This window comes from Papio anubis, chromosome 5, assembly GCF_008728515.1.
Source record: "Papio anubis isolate 15944 chromosome 5, Panubis1.0, whole genome shotgun sequence".
NCBI classification, from domain to species: domain Eukaryota; kingdom Metazoa; phylum Chordata; class Mammalia; order Primates; family Cercopithecidae; genus Papio; species Papio anubis.
In genome coordinates, this window is record NC_044980.1 from 122,344,926 (window position 1) to 122,363,197 (window position 18,272).

General features: G+C 33.8%; 1 protein-coding gene across 2 annotated transcripts in view; it reads left to right on the forward strand.

Moving 5' to 3' along the window:
- ADAMTS19 (ADAM metallopeptidase with thrombospondin type 1 motif 19) overlaps positions 1-18,272 on the forward strand; it is a 289,097-nt gene that overhangs the window by 163,287 nt on the left and 107,538 nt on the right. For both annotated transcript variants that reach the window (XM_021939659.2, XM_003900067.5), the window contains exon 11: positions 16,372-16,473. In XM_021939659.2, the coding sequence (XP_021795351.1) occupies positions 16,372-16,473 (102 nt within the window). The remainder of the gene's footprint in view (positions 1-16,371; positions 16,474-18,272) is intronic.

Below are 18,272 nucleotides of genomic sequence, written 5' to 3' on the forward strand. Positions count from 1 at the left end.
CACCTGTTGTTTCCTGAATTTTTAATGATCGTCATTCTAACTGGTATGAGGTGGGATCTCATTGCAGTTTTGATTTGCATTTCTCTAATGACCAGTGATGAAGAGCATGTTTTCATGTGTCTATTGGCTGCATAAATGTCTTCCTTTGAAAAGTGTCTGTTCATATCTTTAGCCCACTTTTTGATGGGGTTGTTTGATTTTTTTCTTATAAATTTGTTTAAGTTATTTGTATATTCTGGATGTTAGTCCTTTGTCAGATGAATAGATTGCAAAAATTTTCTCCCATTCTGTAGGTTGCCTGTTCACTCTGATGGTAGTTTCTTTTGCTGTGCAGAAGCTCTTTAGTTGAATTAGATCGCATTTGTCCATTTTGGCTTTTGTTGCAATTGCTTTGGGTGTTTTAGTCATGAAGTCCTTGCCCATGCCTATGTCCTGAATGGTATCACCTAGGTTTTCTTCTAGGGTTTTTATGGTTTTAGGTCTAACATTTAAAATTTATTCAAGATGGATTAAAGACTTAAATGTTAGACCTAAAACCATAATTTGATTCTTATAACCATTAAATGCCATAGTTATTGTCTAGTCCCATTTTACAAATCAACAATTTGAGGTCTAGAGCAGTTAAATAATAATTTGAAGTTCTTATACCTATTAACAGAGAATGCTAGATCTAAACTCAGATTGTGTCTAAATCCCAAAAAATAGAATGCACTGTAACCACTATGCTCTCCAGTGCCTTATGGAACTCAAACTTCTTTATATGCTCTATTGTCTTCTCTATGGGAAAACCCTAAGATCAGCTCTTGTATTTAAACTAATTTTATGTCTCCTATAGCACCTATACTATCAGTTTCAACCAGTATCTTAATTGATTTCTTTTGCTAAGCTCTTTGCTCTATTCATGTGATTATTTCCCACTAACCTACCTGCACAGATTTTTTTTCCTTGATCTCTGAAAATATGATTGTTTATTTGGGTTTTTACAATCTGTTTCTCAATATCCTAGGATGTTGCCTTGTTTTTAAATTACAGGTTGTGCTAATAAAGTTAAGTTTTATGTTTAAGGTGTCCAGAAATGTTCTCCTTTTTATTTTCTCTCCACTTTTATATTCCAGTCCCAAATCAGTATAGCTTGTAAAGTGTAGTAACCTAATAGATGACAGATAGCTAGCTAGAACCATAGAAAAGATCATTTACATATTTAGTCATTGATTTGACAAATATTTATTAAGTTCTAAGTACTATGCAGGCACTGTGTGAAGCACTAATAATACAGCAGGAATCAAAGACCCTGCCTCCATGGAACTTACATTTTAGTTGGAGGAAATATAAAATAAGCAAATGCATATCTAATATGTCAGTTGGTGATAATTGTTTAGAAGAAATATAAACTCAGGTAAAACAGGAAGTACTACCAAGGTAGATGGTTGGGATGGTGTTATTTCATATAAGGTGACCTGGGAAAGTTTCCTAGAGAAGGTGACATTTGTTTAGAGATCTAAAGAAAGTGGAAGAATAAGCTATGCATTTATCTTGGGAGGAATATAGCAAGAGAAAACAGAATGCGAAATGCCCTGGGATTCACTGTGGGTCATGTTTTGAGATGCCCATTACATATCCAAGGAGGAATGTAAGCAGGTCCGTGATATATATTTGGAATTCATTAAGAAGTATAAGATATTGGGGACATGATACCAAATAACAATTGGAAATGAGTTAGAAAAGTTTCAAGGACTAAGACCCAAGTCAATGCAATATTTAGAGTTTCGGAAAATGAGAAAGAAAAAACAAAATTCTGAAGTATGTTGAGGTAGGAATATAACCAAAGCAAATTAAGATCCTGGAGGCAATGTGAGGAGGACATTTCTCAAAGAGAGACTGATCAGCTGTGTCAAAAGCTGAAGACTTAAATGTAAAACCTAAAACTGTAAAAGCCCTGGAAAACAACCTAGGCAATACTTGTCTGTACTATTTTTTGCCCATAGGAATGGGCAAAGATTTCATGACAAAGATTCCAAAAGCAATTTCAGCAAAAACAAAATTTGATAAATGGGATCTAATTAAACTTAAGAGCTCTGCACAGCAAAAGAAACCATCAATAGAGTAAAGAGACAACCTTAAGAATGGGAGGAACTTAAACAAATTTAAAAGGAAAAACCGACTCCATTAAAAAGTGGGCAAAGAACATGAACAGACACTTTCCAAAAGACATGCAGCCAACAAGCATATTAAAAAAAAGTCAGTAACACTGATCATTGGATAAATACATATCAAAACGACAATGAGATGACATCTCATACCAGTCAGAATGGCTATTACTAGAAAATAAAAAAATAACAGATGCTGGTGAGGTTGCAGAGAAAGGGGAAGACTTATACACTGTTAATGGGAGTGTAAATTAGTTCCACCATTGGAAAGCAGTGTGGCAATTCCTCAAAGAGCTAAAAACATAACTACCTATAACTACCATTCAACCCAGCAATCCCATTACTAGGTATATACCCAAAGCAATATAAATCATTCCACTATAAAGACACATGCATGTGAATGTTCACTGCAGCACTGTTCACAATAGCAAAGACATAGAATTAACCTAAACGCCCACTAGTGACAGGTTGGATAAAGAAAATGTGGTACATGTACACTATGGAATACTATACAGCAATAAAAAAGAATGAGATCATGTCTTTTGCAGGAACATGGATGGAGGTGAAGGCCATTATCCTTAGCAAACTAATGCAGGAACAGAAAACCAAATACTGTTTGTTCTCACTTATAATTGGGAGCTAAATAATAAGAACTCATGAACACAAAGAAGGGAAAATAGACACTGGGGCCTACTGAAGACTGGAGGGTGGGAGGAGGGAGAGGATCAGAAAAAAATAGCTGTTGAGTACTAGGCTTAGTACGTGGGGGATGAAATCATCTGTACAACAAACCCCTGTGACATTGAGTTTAGCTATATAGCAAACCTGTAATATACCCCTGAACTTAGAATTAAAGTATAAAACAAATTTTTTTTAAAAACTGAAGACAAGTGGAGCAAAATAAAGGCTGAGATTAGACGGTTGATATTTTTTCCCAAAGGGTTTGACACACCATTATTTGAAGCTATATGGGAATGCCTGAATATATAATGTGTCAGGAAGTATAACTTAAAAATATAGCAGAAAATAGTTCTAACTGTGGAAGACTGAAAATAGTTTGCACTACGTAATGACATTTCAGTCAATGGACCACATATACAACAATGGTCTTATAAGATTATAATCTGTATTTTTACTGTAACATTTCTATGTTTAGATGTACAAATACTTAGGATTGTTTTACAGTTGCCTAAAATATACAGTACAGTAACATGCCATACAGGTTTGTAGCTTAGAAACAATGGGATACACCATATAGCCCAGGTGTATAGTAGGCTATCATCTAGGCTTGTGTAAGTACACTCTACAATGTTCACACAATGACTACATTGCCTAATGACACATTTCTCAAAATGTATTTCCATCATTAAGCAAAGCATGACTGTAGTTCTGCTACATACATATACACCGTCAATTGGCTCTATGTGGAGTCACCATACCTGCCAATCTGTCATTTAAGTGCTATACAAAACAAATCTCCTGTATAGTAAGCTCCTTCACATTATCAAAGTTGTCAGCCCTTTTGTCATTGTATCTCTAGCATCCAAATAAGTGTTCAATAAATACTTGGTGAATGAATAAGTGAATCAATTGAATAATGTGGTACTGATTCTAAATTTTTCACTCATGTAAAACACTTGAGTCTCAGAAATATATCAAGATAACATGATAACCTTTTAGAATATTAATGCAATAACTACATAAAAGCCTACTTATGCTATTGGGCAGGTAGCTTGTTTCACAGCTTATTCATAATTCAATTAGGCATCCTTATGGCATCCTTATGACCAGCTTATTTCTAATCAACTACAAATAAACATCAAGCTTTGTAGTGTGAGCGTTCATAGCAACCTTCAACATGTGTGTTTCAGGCAGAATCTTAAAAACAAGGTAACTCTGAATCTGACAAAGGCAGTTGGGCCATAGCCTCTAAATTAGATGTTTCTCTTCCATACTTATAAACAGATATTTAAATACAAACACTGGAGGCTCAGCATTATGCAATAATTAATGATATAAATTTACCCTTAGGATAACAACTTACATCTGCAAAATGTTTAAAGGCACAGATGTAGAGATTCTGGTGAAAACTCTTGATCGCAGGCAATAATAGCTCACTCTTCTGCATTAATTTGCAGAATTAATGGCTGACTTCTTGGATGGCCTTGTTCCTGACTCCTAAGCAATTGGTGCCTGGTACCTTCAGGCCATCTGGCATCTTGTGGGTGAGCCAGCTCCAACTGCATCAAGTCATTGTAATAGCTTCCTGAAATTACTTAGCCTGGCTGAAATACAGAGGTATGGAAGGACTTTTCCTTAGAACTAGTGAGAAGTGGCCCCGTAGGAGTTAACCTTTTTTTGAAAAAGAAGGAAATGTGATAAAATTGAAGACCTCCAGGAAACTTAAGATCCTGTCTTTGTGAACTAGGCACACTATGAATTGCATATGTATTAAATAGATAGAAAAGTTTATAGTATAACTGAATCATATAATGACCTTAAATATTGACATAGAAAGTTCCAGTTTTACATTTCTCCTGTATCTACTTTATTCATCCAAGTTTGTAGGACTCTCTCAAACTTCTCCTTGAAGCCAATGCACAGACTGGAATTGAAATAAAGTAATGGCAAAAAAACACAATTATGTTTGCACCAACCTAATATTATGAAAAACTGTAGAAGGCCTAGACTCTGTAATTTGGCATTGCAAAATTCCGGAGGCAACAAGAATTTGGATTTAAAAAAGGCTTAACATGAAATAGTTGGAGGACATAAACTGCATGATTTAAGACTTACAAAGCTGCAGTAATGAAGACAATGTGGTGTTGACGAAAGGAGAGACTTAACTCCTCAGTGGAACACCATAGAGAGTCCAATTATAGACTCTCACATATGTGTACAATTGATTTCAACAAAAGTAACAAGGCAGTTGAATGGGTAAAGAAAAGCTTTTCAACAAATTGTGCTGGAATAATTGGATATTCATCTTTTAATATTACATCATATCATAAGATAAAATTAACCCTAAATGTATTATAGACCTAAATGTGGAATCTACAAAACTATAAAACTTCAGGGAAAAATGTAGAGGAAATATTTTTTTAATAGGACACCAGGAGTATGAACCATAAAAGAAAAACAAAACAGAAAATTATTGTTTGAAATGTATCAAAATAAATTATTTTATGTTAGGAAAACTCTGTTAAGACAATGAAAAGGTAAGCCACAGAATGGGTGAAAATATTTATAATAGGCATATCTGACAAAGGATTGTTGTCCAAAATATATAATCCCTGTAATAGTAATAAAAGACCAAGCAATACAATTAAATGGGCAAAACATTTCAACAGACAATTTAGAAATGAAGATATGCAGATAGCAAACAAACTCCTTAAAAGATGTTTAACATCTTTCATATTGTATCAAAAAATGCAAATTAAAACCATAAAGACCTACATTTGCATATACATTGCAATGTCTTAAGTTTAAAGAATTGAAAACACTAAATTGTTCCTGATAATACAGAGCAATCAGAATTCACATACCGCTACTGGTAATATAGTATAGTCACTTTGGGAAAATTTTAGGTGTTTTTAGGTGTTTTTTGTTTGCTTGTTTGTTTTTGTTGTTGTTTATCACTTAACCTTTCACCTCTTATGTGATCCAAACTTTCCACTCCTAGATACAAAAATATACTCTGCATGATCTCTTTAAATTTATTGAGACTCGTTTATAATCTGTCCAGGTGAATGTACTATATGCATTTGACAGAATGCATTTCCACAGTTGGTAGTGTTTCATAAATATTAATTAGGTCAAAGTTATTAATAGAGTTATACAAATAATCTTTTATGATGTGTATAGATGTTCTTATAATTACTAAAGTGGGGAATTTAAATATCCTACTGTGACTGTGCAGCTGTCTGCTCCCTTCAATTGTGTCAGATTTTGATTCATACCTTATAAAGCTTTATTGCAAGACACTAATACAGTTATTATTGTTATGTCTTCTTGATGCATTATGTCTTCTTATTGCATTTCTTTTCATTATGAAAATGTCTTCTTTATCACTGGTAGAAGTATAACTTATTTATATTGAAGTTTATTATATCTGATATTAATCTGATTGTGTTTATTTTTTGCATGGTATAATATTATGCTTTTATTTAGTTTAAATGTATCCATGTACTATTTCAAGTGAGTTTCTTGTAGTAAGCATGTAGTTAAGTCTTGATTTTAATCTGTTTTAAAAATTATAACCTTTTAATTGAGGTAGGTGTTTCATTAATGTTTAATCATTGATTAAACAATGTGTTTGAATTTAGGTCTTGATTTTATAATTTATTTTTTAACTCTTTATTTCCCTCTGATCCCCATTAGTTTACTTTTATGTTATTTGAATTCTCTTTAGGATCCTACTTTATCTATTACATTTTTAGCTATAATCCTTTACCTCTTTAAGAGACCTGATCTGGGTCTAGGTCTGGGATCACACATCTTTATTTAAAGGGCCAGATAGTAAATATATTAGGCTTGTCAGCAGCGGAGCCTATGTTGCAACTCAAATCTGCTGCTCTAGCTCAAATCAGCCACAGATAATATGTAAGTGGATGAGCAAGACAGGTGGCCAGTCTCTGGGCCATAGTTTGCCAAACTCACCTCTACGGATTAAAATAGAAACCCTCATTTTTTCTGAATCTATTTAGAGTTATTATAGTACTATTTCATTTGGAATTATTGGAATATGCAACTATGTACGTGCATTTAGACTTCCTCATTCAGTTTTTCTGTACTACGGTCATTTTATATATATATATATATATATATATATATATATATATATATATATATATATATATATAGAGAGAGAGAGAGAGAGAGAGAGAGAGAGAGAGAGAAGGCATCTGTGTACATTGTAGACCATACAATAAAATTGTATACATTCTACTTTATATACATTGCATGTATTTTAAGGATTAAGAATGTAAAAATAGTCTTTCACTTTTAGCTTGATATTTACCCTTTCCATTGTTCTTCATAACTTCCTGAAGATAGGAGTTTTCCTTTGGTTTCATTTTCCTTCTCCATGTCTTTTAGTTGGGTTGCTAGTGACAAAATTCTCTTAATTTTCTTTCACCTGAAAATTTTCATTTCACCTTAATTTTTGAAATATATTTTCACTAGATATAAAATTATAGGTTGATTTTTTCTTTTTCTTTTACCATCTCAGAAACATTCCTCTATCTTCTCTTCTCCATAGTTTAAGATGAGAAATATATAGCCCTTGGATTGTCATTTCCCTGTAAGTAATCTGTTGTTTCTTCCTGTTTGTGTGCAAGATATTCTCCTTATCTTCGGTTTTCAGAAGCTTGACTATAATGTGTCTACATATGCTTTACTGCATATTTATCCCATTGGAGGATTGTTGAACTTACTAATTTTGTAAATCTCTGCCTTTTCTCAAATTTGGAAAGAAGTTTTTAGGAATCATTCCTTTAAATACTTTCCTACCTCTCCATCCTCTCCTAAGAATAGGTACACACATTAAGTTTTTTGATATAATCTCAGAGCTTTCTGTAAATCTTTCAGATTTTTCAATATTTTCCCTTTCTCCTTCAGAGTGGGTAGTTTCCTTTAAACTATTTTCAAGCTTACTGAATTTTTATTATTTCCATCCTGCTCAAATCCATTCAGTCAACTTTTAATTTTACATATTGTATTTTTCACATCTAAAGTGAAAGTTTCTATTTACTTTTTTTAAACTTTTCTCTTGAGATATCTTTTCATTTATTACAAGTAAATTTCCATTACCTCACTAGGTATATTCATAAAGTCAGTTTCAAATTTTATGAAAATTGTAACACATGTGTCATCTCAGGTTTGAATTGTTTATTTACATTTTTAAAGAAAGGGTTGCATTTTGCTATTCTACATATGCCAGTGATTTTTACTTCTATACTAGAAATGTTGGTGTTATATTGTAGAGCAAGCATGAGCAAACTATGGCTTAAAGTTTTACTGGAACACAGTGACACACATTTTTTCATTAATTTTCTATGGCTGCACTCAAGCTACAATGGCAGTGTTGAATAGTTGCAACAGAGACCACCTGGCCAAGAAGCCTAAAATATATACTATTTGGCAATTTACAGAAAGAGTTTGCTGACCCCTGTTGTAGAGGCTCTGGATTCTGTTATATTCCTTAAAAGACTGTTTTTTGTTTTCACAGGCAATTACATTAATTAGATGTAAACTGGAAATTTTGTCTCATCTATTGTAGGCAGTAGCTCATATCTTAGATCAATTCGTTTTTCTCTTATCTGTGCTATTTGTAGGGTGTGTTGTGTATGTATGGGTCAGGTGCCAAGGGAAGACTTAAGCTCCTCTGATTCTATTCCCTGTGGGATTCTCCCTTCAGTTTATGGCAGCCTTGACCACCTCAGTTTCTGTCTTCATGACTCTATAAGATGATATGTTTTTCCCAGTTGGCACCTAATGTCAGGACACAATAGTGGGCATCTGTCAGGTTAAAGTTGCAAAGATGATGAACTAACCTTGTGTCAGTTTTTTCAGTTCCCCTCAAAAGTGTGCCTGTTGAATGCAATCACTTTCACAATTGCCATGCACAAAAAATAAAATACGTAGGAATACAGCCAACCAGGGAGGTGAAAGATCTCTACATGCAGAAATAGAAAATACTGCTCAAAGTAATCAGAGGTGACACAAATGGAAAAACATTCTATGATCATGTATAGGAAGAATCAGTATTGTTAAAATGGCCATACTGCCCAAAGCAATTTATAGATTCACTGCTATTCCTATTAAACTACCATTGATATTCTTCACAGAATTAGAAAACCTATTTTAAAAGTCATATATAAACAGAAACAAGCCCAAATAGCCAAGGCAATCAAGCAAAAAGAAGAAAGCTGGAGGCATCATGTTACCTGACTTCAAACTATACTCCAGGGCTACATTAATAAAAACAGCACGATACTGGGACAAAACAGACACATAGACCAATGGAACAGAAGGGAAAACTCAGGAATAAGGTTGCACACCTACAACTATCTGATCTTTGACAGACCTGTTCAATAAATGGTGCTGGGATAACTTACTAGCCATATGCAGAAGATTGCAACTGGACCCCTTTTTAGGCCACACACAAAAATTAACTCAAGATGGATTAGATACTTACATGTAAAACCCAAAACTATAAAAAACCTTGGAAGACAAACTAGGCAATACCATTCTGGACATAGGAACAAGCAAAGGTTTCATGACAAAGACTCCAAAAGCAATTGCACCAAAAGCAAAAGAAAAAGAGAGAGAGAGAGAGAGAGGGAGGGAGGAGGGAGGAAGGAGGGAGGGAGGCAGGGAGGGAGGGGATCTAATTAAACTAAAGAGCTTCTGCACAGCAAAAGAAACTATCAAGTTTCCACCAAGAGTGGACAGACAGCCTACAGAGTGGTAGAAGACTTTTGCAAACTGTGAATCTAACAAAGATCTAATATCTAGCATCAATAGCAAACTTAAGTTTACAAGCAAAAAACAAGCAACCCCAATAAAAGGTGGGCAAAGGACGTTAACAGACACTTTTCAAAAGAAGACATACATGCAGCCAACAATCATATGAACATCGCTAATCACTAGAGAAATGCAAATCAAAACCACAATGTAATACCATCTCACACTAGTCAGAATGGCTACTATTAAAATGTCAAAAAATAACAGATGCTAATGAGATGTGGAGAAAAGGGAACACTTACACACTGTTGATGGAAGTGTAAATTAGTTCAACCATTGTGGAAAACAGTGGGGCAACTCCTCAAAGAGCTAAAAACAGAAATAGCATTTGACCAGCAATCCTATTACTGGGTATATACCCAAAGGAATTATAAGTTATTCTGTTACAAAGACACATGCATGCATATATTTACTGCAGCACTATTCACAATGGCAAAGACATCGAATGAACCTCAACATTCATCAGTGATAGATTAGATAAAGAAAATGTGGAATGTATACACCATGGAATACTATGCAGCCTTAAAAAATGAGATAATGTCCTTTGCAGCAACATGGATGGAACTGGAGCCATTATTATTAGCAAACTAATGCAGGAACAGAAAACCAAATGCCACATTTTCTCACTTACAAGTTAGAGCTAAATGATAGGAACTTGTGGACACAGAAGGGAACAACACACATTGGAGCCAATTAGAAGGTAGAGTCTAGGAGGAGGGAGAGGATCAGCAAAAATATGTAATGGGTACTAGGCTTACTACCTGGGTGATGAAATAATCTGTACATCATACCCCCATGACACAAGTTTAGGTATAACAAACCTGCACATGTACCCCTGAACTTAAAAGTGAAATTTATGTATTTATTTATTGAGACAGTTTTGCTCTGTTGCCCAGGTTGGAGTGCAGTGGCACCATCTCAGCTCACTGCAACCTCCAGCTCCCAGGTTCAAGCAATTCTCCTTCTCAGCCTCCTGAGTAGCTGAAATTACAGGCACCTGCCACCACATCCGGTTAATTTTTGTATTTTTAGTAGAAACAAGGTATTACCATGTTGGCTAGGCTGGTCTCAAACTCCTGACCTCAGGTGATCCACCTGCCCCGGCCTCCCAAAGTTCTGGGATTACAGACATGAGCCACCGTGCCTGGCCAAAAGTTAAATTTAAAACAAAAAGTGTGTTGCCTTGGTTCACTCTCCAGAGCCTTCAGGAAGTTGTTTTTTGTATTCTGTTCACAGTTTATAGTTGATACCTACAAGAGGGTTGGTTTTTTGAGAAATTAATCTACAATTCCAGAAGGAGAATCTTTTTATCTTAATTCTGTATCATTTTTCTTTAAAATTTTAAAATAGGCTCTTCCTTCTTTTTATTGTTTTCTTTTCTTTGGGGGCCTCCATTATATAGATATTAACAGTTCTCCTTTCTTTTAATTTCTTCTTATTCCCTTTCTTTATCACTTCCTGATGTAACTATGAAAGAGTCCCTTGCAGCTTGCTGCTTCATTCATTGACTGTCCATGGGTTACATTTCCCTTTCTATGCCTATCACTTTACTTCCGCCAGTAGCTATGTATGTGGAGTGGAGGAGGTGAAAGAGAGAATGTCGACTTATTCAGCTGGCAGTGGCCAAATCTTCTCTGTTAAAGGATAAAGTTTCTAGGATGTAAATGAGCTAGATTTCTAACATTTCTTCCTACTAAAAGAAGGTTTATAATTAATGTTTAAATCCAATAAGTGTTACATTGTGTAGTCAATGTTTATTAAGATTTATCCTCATTTTTATCAGTCTCTTTGCTTACCATTGCTTTTCAGTCCTTTCTTATAAGGTCATATTTCTTTTTCTTAAAAGCATCATTGAGAAGCACCTTTGGGGCAGATCTGTAGAAGGTAAACACTCAGTGTTTGTTTCATTGAAAGGGCCCTTATTTAACCTTCAAACCTAAATAAAATTTTAGCTGAGTTCAGGAGTGTAGATTGACAGATTTTTTTTTCTCTTTTTTGCTTCTTTGAATATATCATAACTTCACCTCCTTACACTGGTATCTAGATATCATCTTTGCCATGTGCCTAATCTGAAGAGAAAACTTGCCATATTTGACATTTATTATGATATTTGCTATAGATTTTCTTAGATGCCCTTTAATTATAAAGAAAATAATTTCAATGACTAGTTTGCTAAGATTTTTAAGTGAATGTTAAACTGCGTCACGTATTTTGTATCCACAGATATAAAAATCATAGATTTTAAGTTATTGATGTGCCCAAGTACATTAATTAAATTCCTAATATCAAACTTACCTGTATTCTGAGGAAGAAAACCTAATTTGGTCATGGCTAGATTCAGCCTGTTAAAATTTGTTTAGCATATTCAGATCTTATAAATGAAGTAGATCACTATTTTTACTTTCTTTTAAAATCCCCCTCTAGTTTGGATATCATAGTGTATAGAAGTTGTACAGGAACATGGATAGAGCTGTAGGCTATTATACTCAGCAAATTAACACTGGGACAAAAAAAAAAAAAAAACACACATGCACAAATAACTGCCGGGCACAGAGGCTCACGTCTGTAATCCCAGCACTTTGGGCGGCCGAGGCGGGCAGATCAACTGAGGTCAGGAGTTCAAGACCAGCCTGGCCAACTTGGTGAAACCCGTCTCTACTACAAATACAAAAATTAGCCTGGCATGGTGGCAGGTGCCTGTAATGCCAGGTACTTGGGAGGCTGAGGCAGGAGAATTGCTTGAACCCGGGAGGCAGAGGTTGTATTGAGCCAAGATCATCGTGCTACTGCACTCCAGCCTGGGTGACAAGAGTGAGACTCTGTCTCAAAAATGACAAAAACAACAACAAACCAATTACCACATGTTCTCACTTACAAGTGGGAGCTAAACAAAAACTTATGAACACAGAGAAGGAAACTGTAACAGACACTGGGGCCTACTTGAGCGGGGAGGGTGGTGGGAGGGAAAGGAGCAGAAAAGATAACAATTGGGTACTGGGCTTAATATCTGGGTGATGAAATAATCTGTACAATAAACCTCTGTGAAACATGTTTACCTATGTAACAAATCTTCATATGTACCACTAATCCTAAAATAAAAGTTAAAAAGAAGTGATGCCCTCTTTTTCTGTTCTCTAGAAAGTTTCTGTGTTTTGAGAATCTACATTCCTTCAAAGAGTGTTAGTTTTTGGACAGGAGTATTCTTTGTGGGAAGATTTTTAACAGGCATACCTATTCTGTGGTTCTAGAATTGTTCACCTTTTCTATTTCTTCTTGATTTCACTTTAGTAAATTTTAAGTTTCTATTTTTCAATTTCATATAGTTTTCAAGTGTACTGGCATAGATTTAATTATAATGTCTATTTTCTGTTTGAACTGTTATCTGTTATGCCCTTATTTGTTATTCCTAATAGTATTTATTTTTGCCTTCTCTTTTTGCTTAATTTTCAATTATATTAGTCTTTATAAAGAACTAGAGTTCAGCTTTATTTTCCCTTTTGAGTCTTTGTTTCCTATTTTAGTACTGTCTCATACACACACACACTCACACAAAGTTATTCTAATTATAATAAAGTTCTGTTATTAGAAAAGAATGTTTCTAAAATTTTATTTTATATCTGAATTACCTTTGCAATCTGTCAAGTTATTGAAAATGTATTTCAGACAGTAATGCAGGGAAAAGAAAGTAGTTATATGTCCAAGGATTAATTATTACTTCAATGCATATGCAGTTAAAATTGTCTTATTTTAACATAAATTTCAGAACATCTTAATGGAACTATTTGTTGTAAAAGACAGGCATGGGTACAGGTTAGCTTTGAAGATAAATTTTATAAGATTTGTACAGGACAATTAACCTTCCATTTCAATACATAGTACATTTATGTAACATTTAAAAAGCCTATTTGAGATAAACATCCAAGTACATATTATATTCTTTCAATAAACTCTTTTTGTTATAGAAGCATAACAAAGGAATATTGTATTATTTTTATTAGTTTACTAGAAAATGCTGGGTTGTGCATCTCTGTTGTAGATTCCTATGCCAAGCATTTTAAGTTATAGATATTTTCTTAACTGATTTATTAAGTGGTTTCAGCAACTAAGTTGAAAAAAATATTTTACTCTTGCCTGTGTAACATATGGACAGTGTTTGGTTCTAATGTAATACCGCAATTCCCCATTCTGCCCTTTAGAAAGGGCTTGCTATTATGTACCTCTAATGTGACATATCTGAGGTATTCCACTTTTCAAGGTGAAAACCGTACATACTATTTCTGCAACATTTTATTGCCTTGTGGCCATTTGGTTTGAACTTCTAAATCTTTGTTACTTTTAAGACTGAGGCTGTAATTTATTTACCATAAGATTCCTAGACCTGCAGAACAGAAAGGATAAAAAACATCTCTGAGAGAGATTTTATTCTACGTGACCATGCTTATCTTGAAAAGCTGCCAAGTTTGCTTGTGTGCTCTGAGTGTCTCAAGTAGGAATCAATTAGAGTACCTTCTGTTTCAAATAGCAGCAGATAATGGTGGAAGAACAGAATGTAGACTACCAACAACGTTCAACAAGCAAGCATTATTCCAAAACTACAGTGTAGATTTGCTTTTTCAGTTCAGTATGCATTGGTTAACCAATGAACTTGAATAAATTAATTATTGTTATGTGATAACTAAGTTTTATTAAATGCAAGTAAAGAAAAATTCTTCTTTGAAATTTTCTTCTAAAGAAAATTCAACATTTGACCCTGTAATTATCAAACATCCTTGATAGACAGTTCCTAGATGGGTGAAAATTTTTTGGAATCAAAAATGCTCAGGTTAGACATCTGATAATTGAAATATTCTTAAATGTCTCCACAAAAGTACATGAAAAACATTTGACCTCTTTGCCTATTTTCAAGAGTTTAAAATTTTACAAAGGGGCAATATGATTTATAGGCATTCTTTACAATAATTTTCTAGATGAATTTTTGGTAAATGCTATGGGCAGTTAGAAGCACACTAGTTAAGCTAAACCATATCCTAAATATAATAAGATATATTTGTGTGACATATTTTGAAGCTGGAAAAAATGTCACAGAAAATAAAATAAGGTAAATTAAATATATCTCACTCTCTCCATAGACTATTGAATTTTAAAAGCTACAAACAGTTCAGAAATCTAAAGTATAGGAAAATAATATGTTGGAATTTGCAACAAAGTAAGTATTAGAGCAATTAAATATTAAACATATTGAAAAAATATATGTTTCAAATAGGCATGTCACAATTTAAATATATTTTTCAAATATATTTAATAGATTTGGGTCATAAGTTAACTTTAATTTTGCTGTGATTTTTAGTCTGCTTTGAACACCAACACCAGAATAAGTTTCCCAAAATAACCTATTATCTTATCAATCTGCTGCTGGTCAACTGCTAAATGGCTTATTTTTCCCTACAAACATAAAGTCCCTAGTCTTTCCTGACTCTTCTGTCTTTTCAACCTTGTTTTTTGCTACTCTCCCCCATGATATCCCTACTCCCCATTGCACCAGTCTGCTCACCTTTTCATAACTATGCTTTTCCCATTTCTACTTGTTCTGTCTTTATTGACCTGTTCTCCTCCACCCTCTTCTCCCAATGTCTGGATAGGTAGTAATACAGTCATCTTCGCTATGGATTTAATACTCAACTCATTCTTTTTTCTTTTTTGAGACAGAGTCTCACCCTGTCACCCAGGCTGGAGTGCAGTGGCGCTGTCTCAGCGCACTGCAACCTCTGCCTCCTGGGTTCATGCAATTCTCATTCCTCAGCCTCCTGAGTAGCTGGGATTACAGGTGTGCACCACCACACTCAGCTAATTTTTTAAGTCACTTTTAAATGTCCTTTATGGATTTCATATTTCTGCACAATTGTTAACAATATTTTTGAGTCTAAAAAATGTCAACCACCTTACAGAAATAGAAAGTCTTTATTAATGTGTGTGTTGGCCTCTTCTTATCTGTCTGTGAGCTGACCACAATCATAGCTGTGTCTGAGGTTTTTGACAATTTTTCTATTACATTTCCTCAGAGTTCTCTTTGCTTATTGTTGCCATGTTTCAGCTGCCTTATCCCAGTATTTTTTAATCCCTTTAACGTATCCCTAGAAAACTTTCATTGTGTTCTGAAGATGTAAAAATCCTTCATATTGAGGTAAAAAGTATTGATAACAATTTACTGAAACATACACACTAAGACTATATTGTGTCAGGGGTCAAGACTGTATAATGAATTAATAAAGTACTAACCATGACATTTAAGCATAAAATCAGAGCATAAGTGGGAACAGACTTTAGGGCAGCAGACAATGAATTTATAACACAAAAACAAACACTTATTCTTCCAGCTGGTCCATGTGTCATAGTATAAATGATTATTTCTGTCTTAAGTTTTTCTGTTGTATCTTGTGTAACCATATGTGTTTTATTTAAGGAGGTTTTAAAAGATTTAACTTTAGTAAACAGATTTTTCTATCATTATGTATCAATCTTCCCATCACTATAAATGAGCCCTATACTATTTCAATTACAGGTTTAATATTTTAAGTACCAAAAGCATATTTTCCTTCAAATAATTTTTGTTGTTTTACCAAAATAGCTTTCTTAACAGTGATTGGCTTCACTTAAAAAAATGTGATACCTTCCCCTTATAGTGTGCCTTTGTTTTCAGCATGTTATTTGCACAGGATTATGGTGCAAGGTAGAAGGTGAGAAAGAATGCAAAACCAAACTAGACCCACCAATGGATGGAACTGACTGTGACCCTGGTAAGGTAAGTCATTTGTGTTGTCTGAATTTAATAAGTATACTAGGTGAAACTTGAGAAACTTGCTTAGCACTGATGGAATTATTTCAGTATATACAAAAATATTAGTATTTCATCAATTTTAACATTTATACTTTATAAAATCTGTGGTTGTTTTGTTAATATCAATGTGGTGGGTTTTATTTTATTTGTTGTTGATTATGAAAATGTTGAGAGTCATATATATACATTAATATAGCAAAAATGTGAACTTTTTTTACTTTTTAAACAGAAGTAAATTAAGCACAAATAATAGCATAAATGGTAAAATTTCTCATCGCCGATGAATCCTTTCAAGTATAAAATCATTGACTTAGAAGAGCAACTGAGTATTTTTTCCTTGTCAATATAATAATCATCCATAAAATATTCCAGTTGACATTTGGAGATTGGTAAATATTTGGCTGTCTGTGTAGTTTAACGTACTTCATAAGACTTTAAAAATTTATTAGTATACATTTCCAGATCAAAATAACTGCTGTTAAAAATTAATTTTCCTTTGAAGAATATGAAGAAGATGGATTTCATATGCATTTAATAATTATGGTTAACATAATCAAAAGATAACAGATCAATAGTTTACATAATTTTCTAATTTGCATACTGTGATGGGAAAGTAGAATTGTTATCACTGTACTCAATTGCAAGATCAGAAAGCTTGCCTCTGAAGTGCATGAATGTGTATTACATTTGAAAATAAATAGCAACACAAAGAACCTATAGATTGCTTATGGTGAAATACTTGAAGAAAACATGAAATTATGTGGAATTTTATTTTAAAAACATATTGATTTGAAAAATGGACAGAAATGAAGGTATTCAACTTCTAGAAAATCATCTGAAGAAAGTACACACACAGACGCACATATATACACATACACATGCACACAAAGATGCTTAGGTAAGGATGCAGTTTGTAATGGAGAGAAATGAGAAACAATAAAAATATTCATTAGGAGATGAACGGTCACAATGTAGTTGTTAAAAAATGAGGGAGATACCTATGTTCTAACCTGAAGAGATCTATAAGACATGGCTGTTGGTTGATAGGCATGTCAGAAATATTGATACTTTATAATATGATTTGACATTTAAGGAAAACACAGTTTGTATACACACACACAAGCACACACACACAGAAGTATATATTTTCAAACTCATAAAATTAGCTAGGCATGGTGGCACAGGCCTGTAATTCCAGCTACTCAGAAGGCTGAGGTGGAAGGATTGCTTGAGCCCGGAAGGCAGAGGTTGCTGTGAGCCGAGACCGCACCATTGCACTCCTGCCTGGGCGACAGAGCCAGACCTTGTTTCAAAGACAGAAAAAAAAAAAGAAAAAGAAAATATAAACACAAAACTCCAAAGTGTAACTAGAAGTTACCTCTTAGGAGGGAAGTAGAATTGATGGCTGGGAGTATATCGATGAGATGGGTGAATATAACTTTTCTGCAGACATTTCTGGATTGTTTGACATAAGCATGCAGTCATTTATTACTTCTATAATTTCTTTAATAAGAAAAATGTACAAATTGTTTACATCCCAACTATTTTTGAAAAAAAAAAACTAGAAATATTTTATCACTATATATTATCAGTAAGAAACTGATTCCTTAGAGGGAATTTCTGTGAAATATCAGTTAATTGTTTACAGACTGTTCCAAATATTTCCTATAAGCTTAAACAAAGCATCAGAATTTGGATCTGTTTTATTTTTTAAATATATACACAAAAGTACAAGAACCTGTGTATATCAAGCAAGCCTCCTG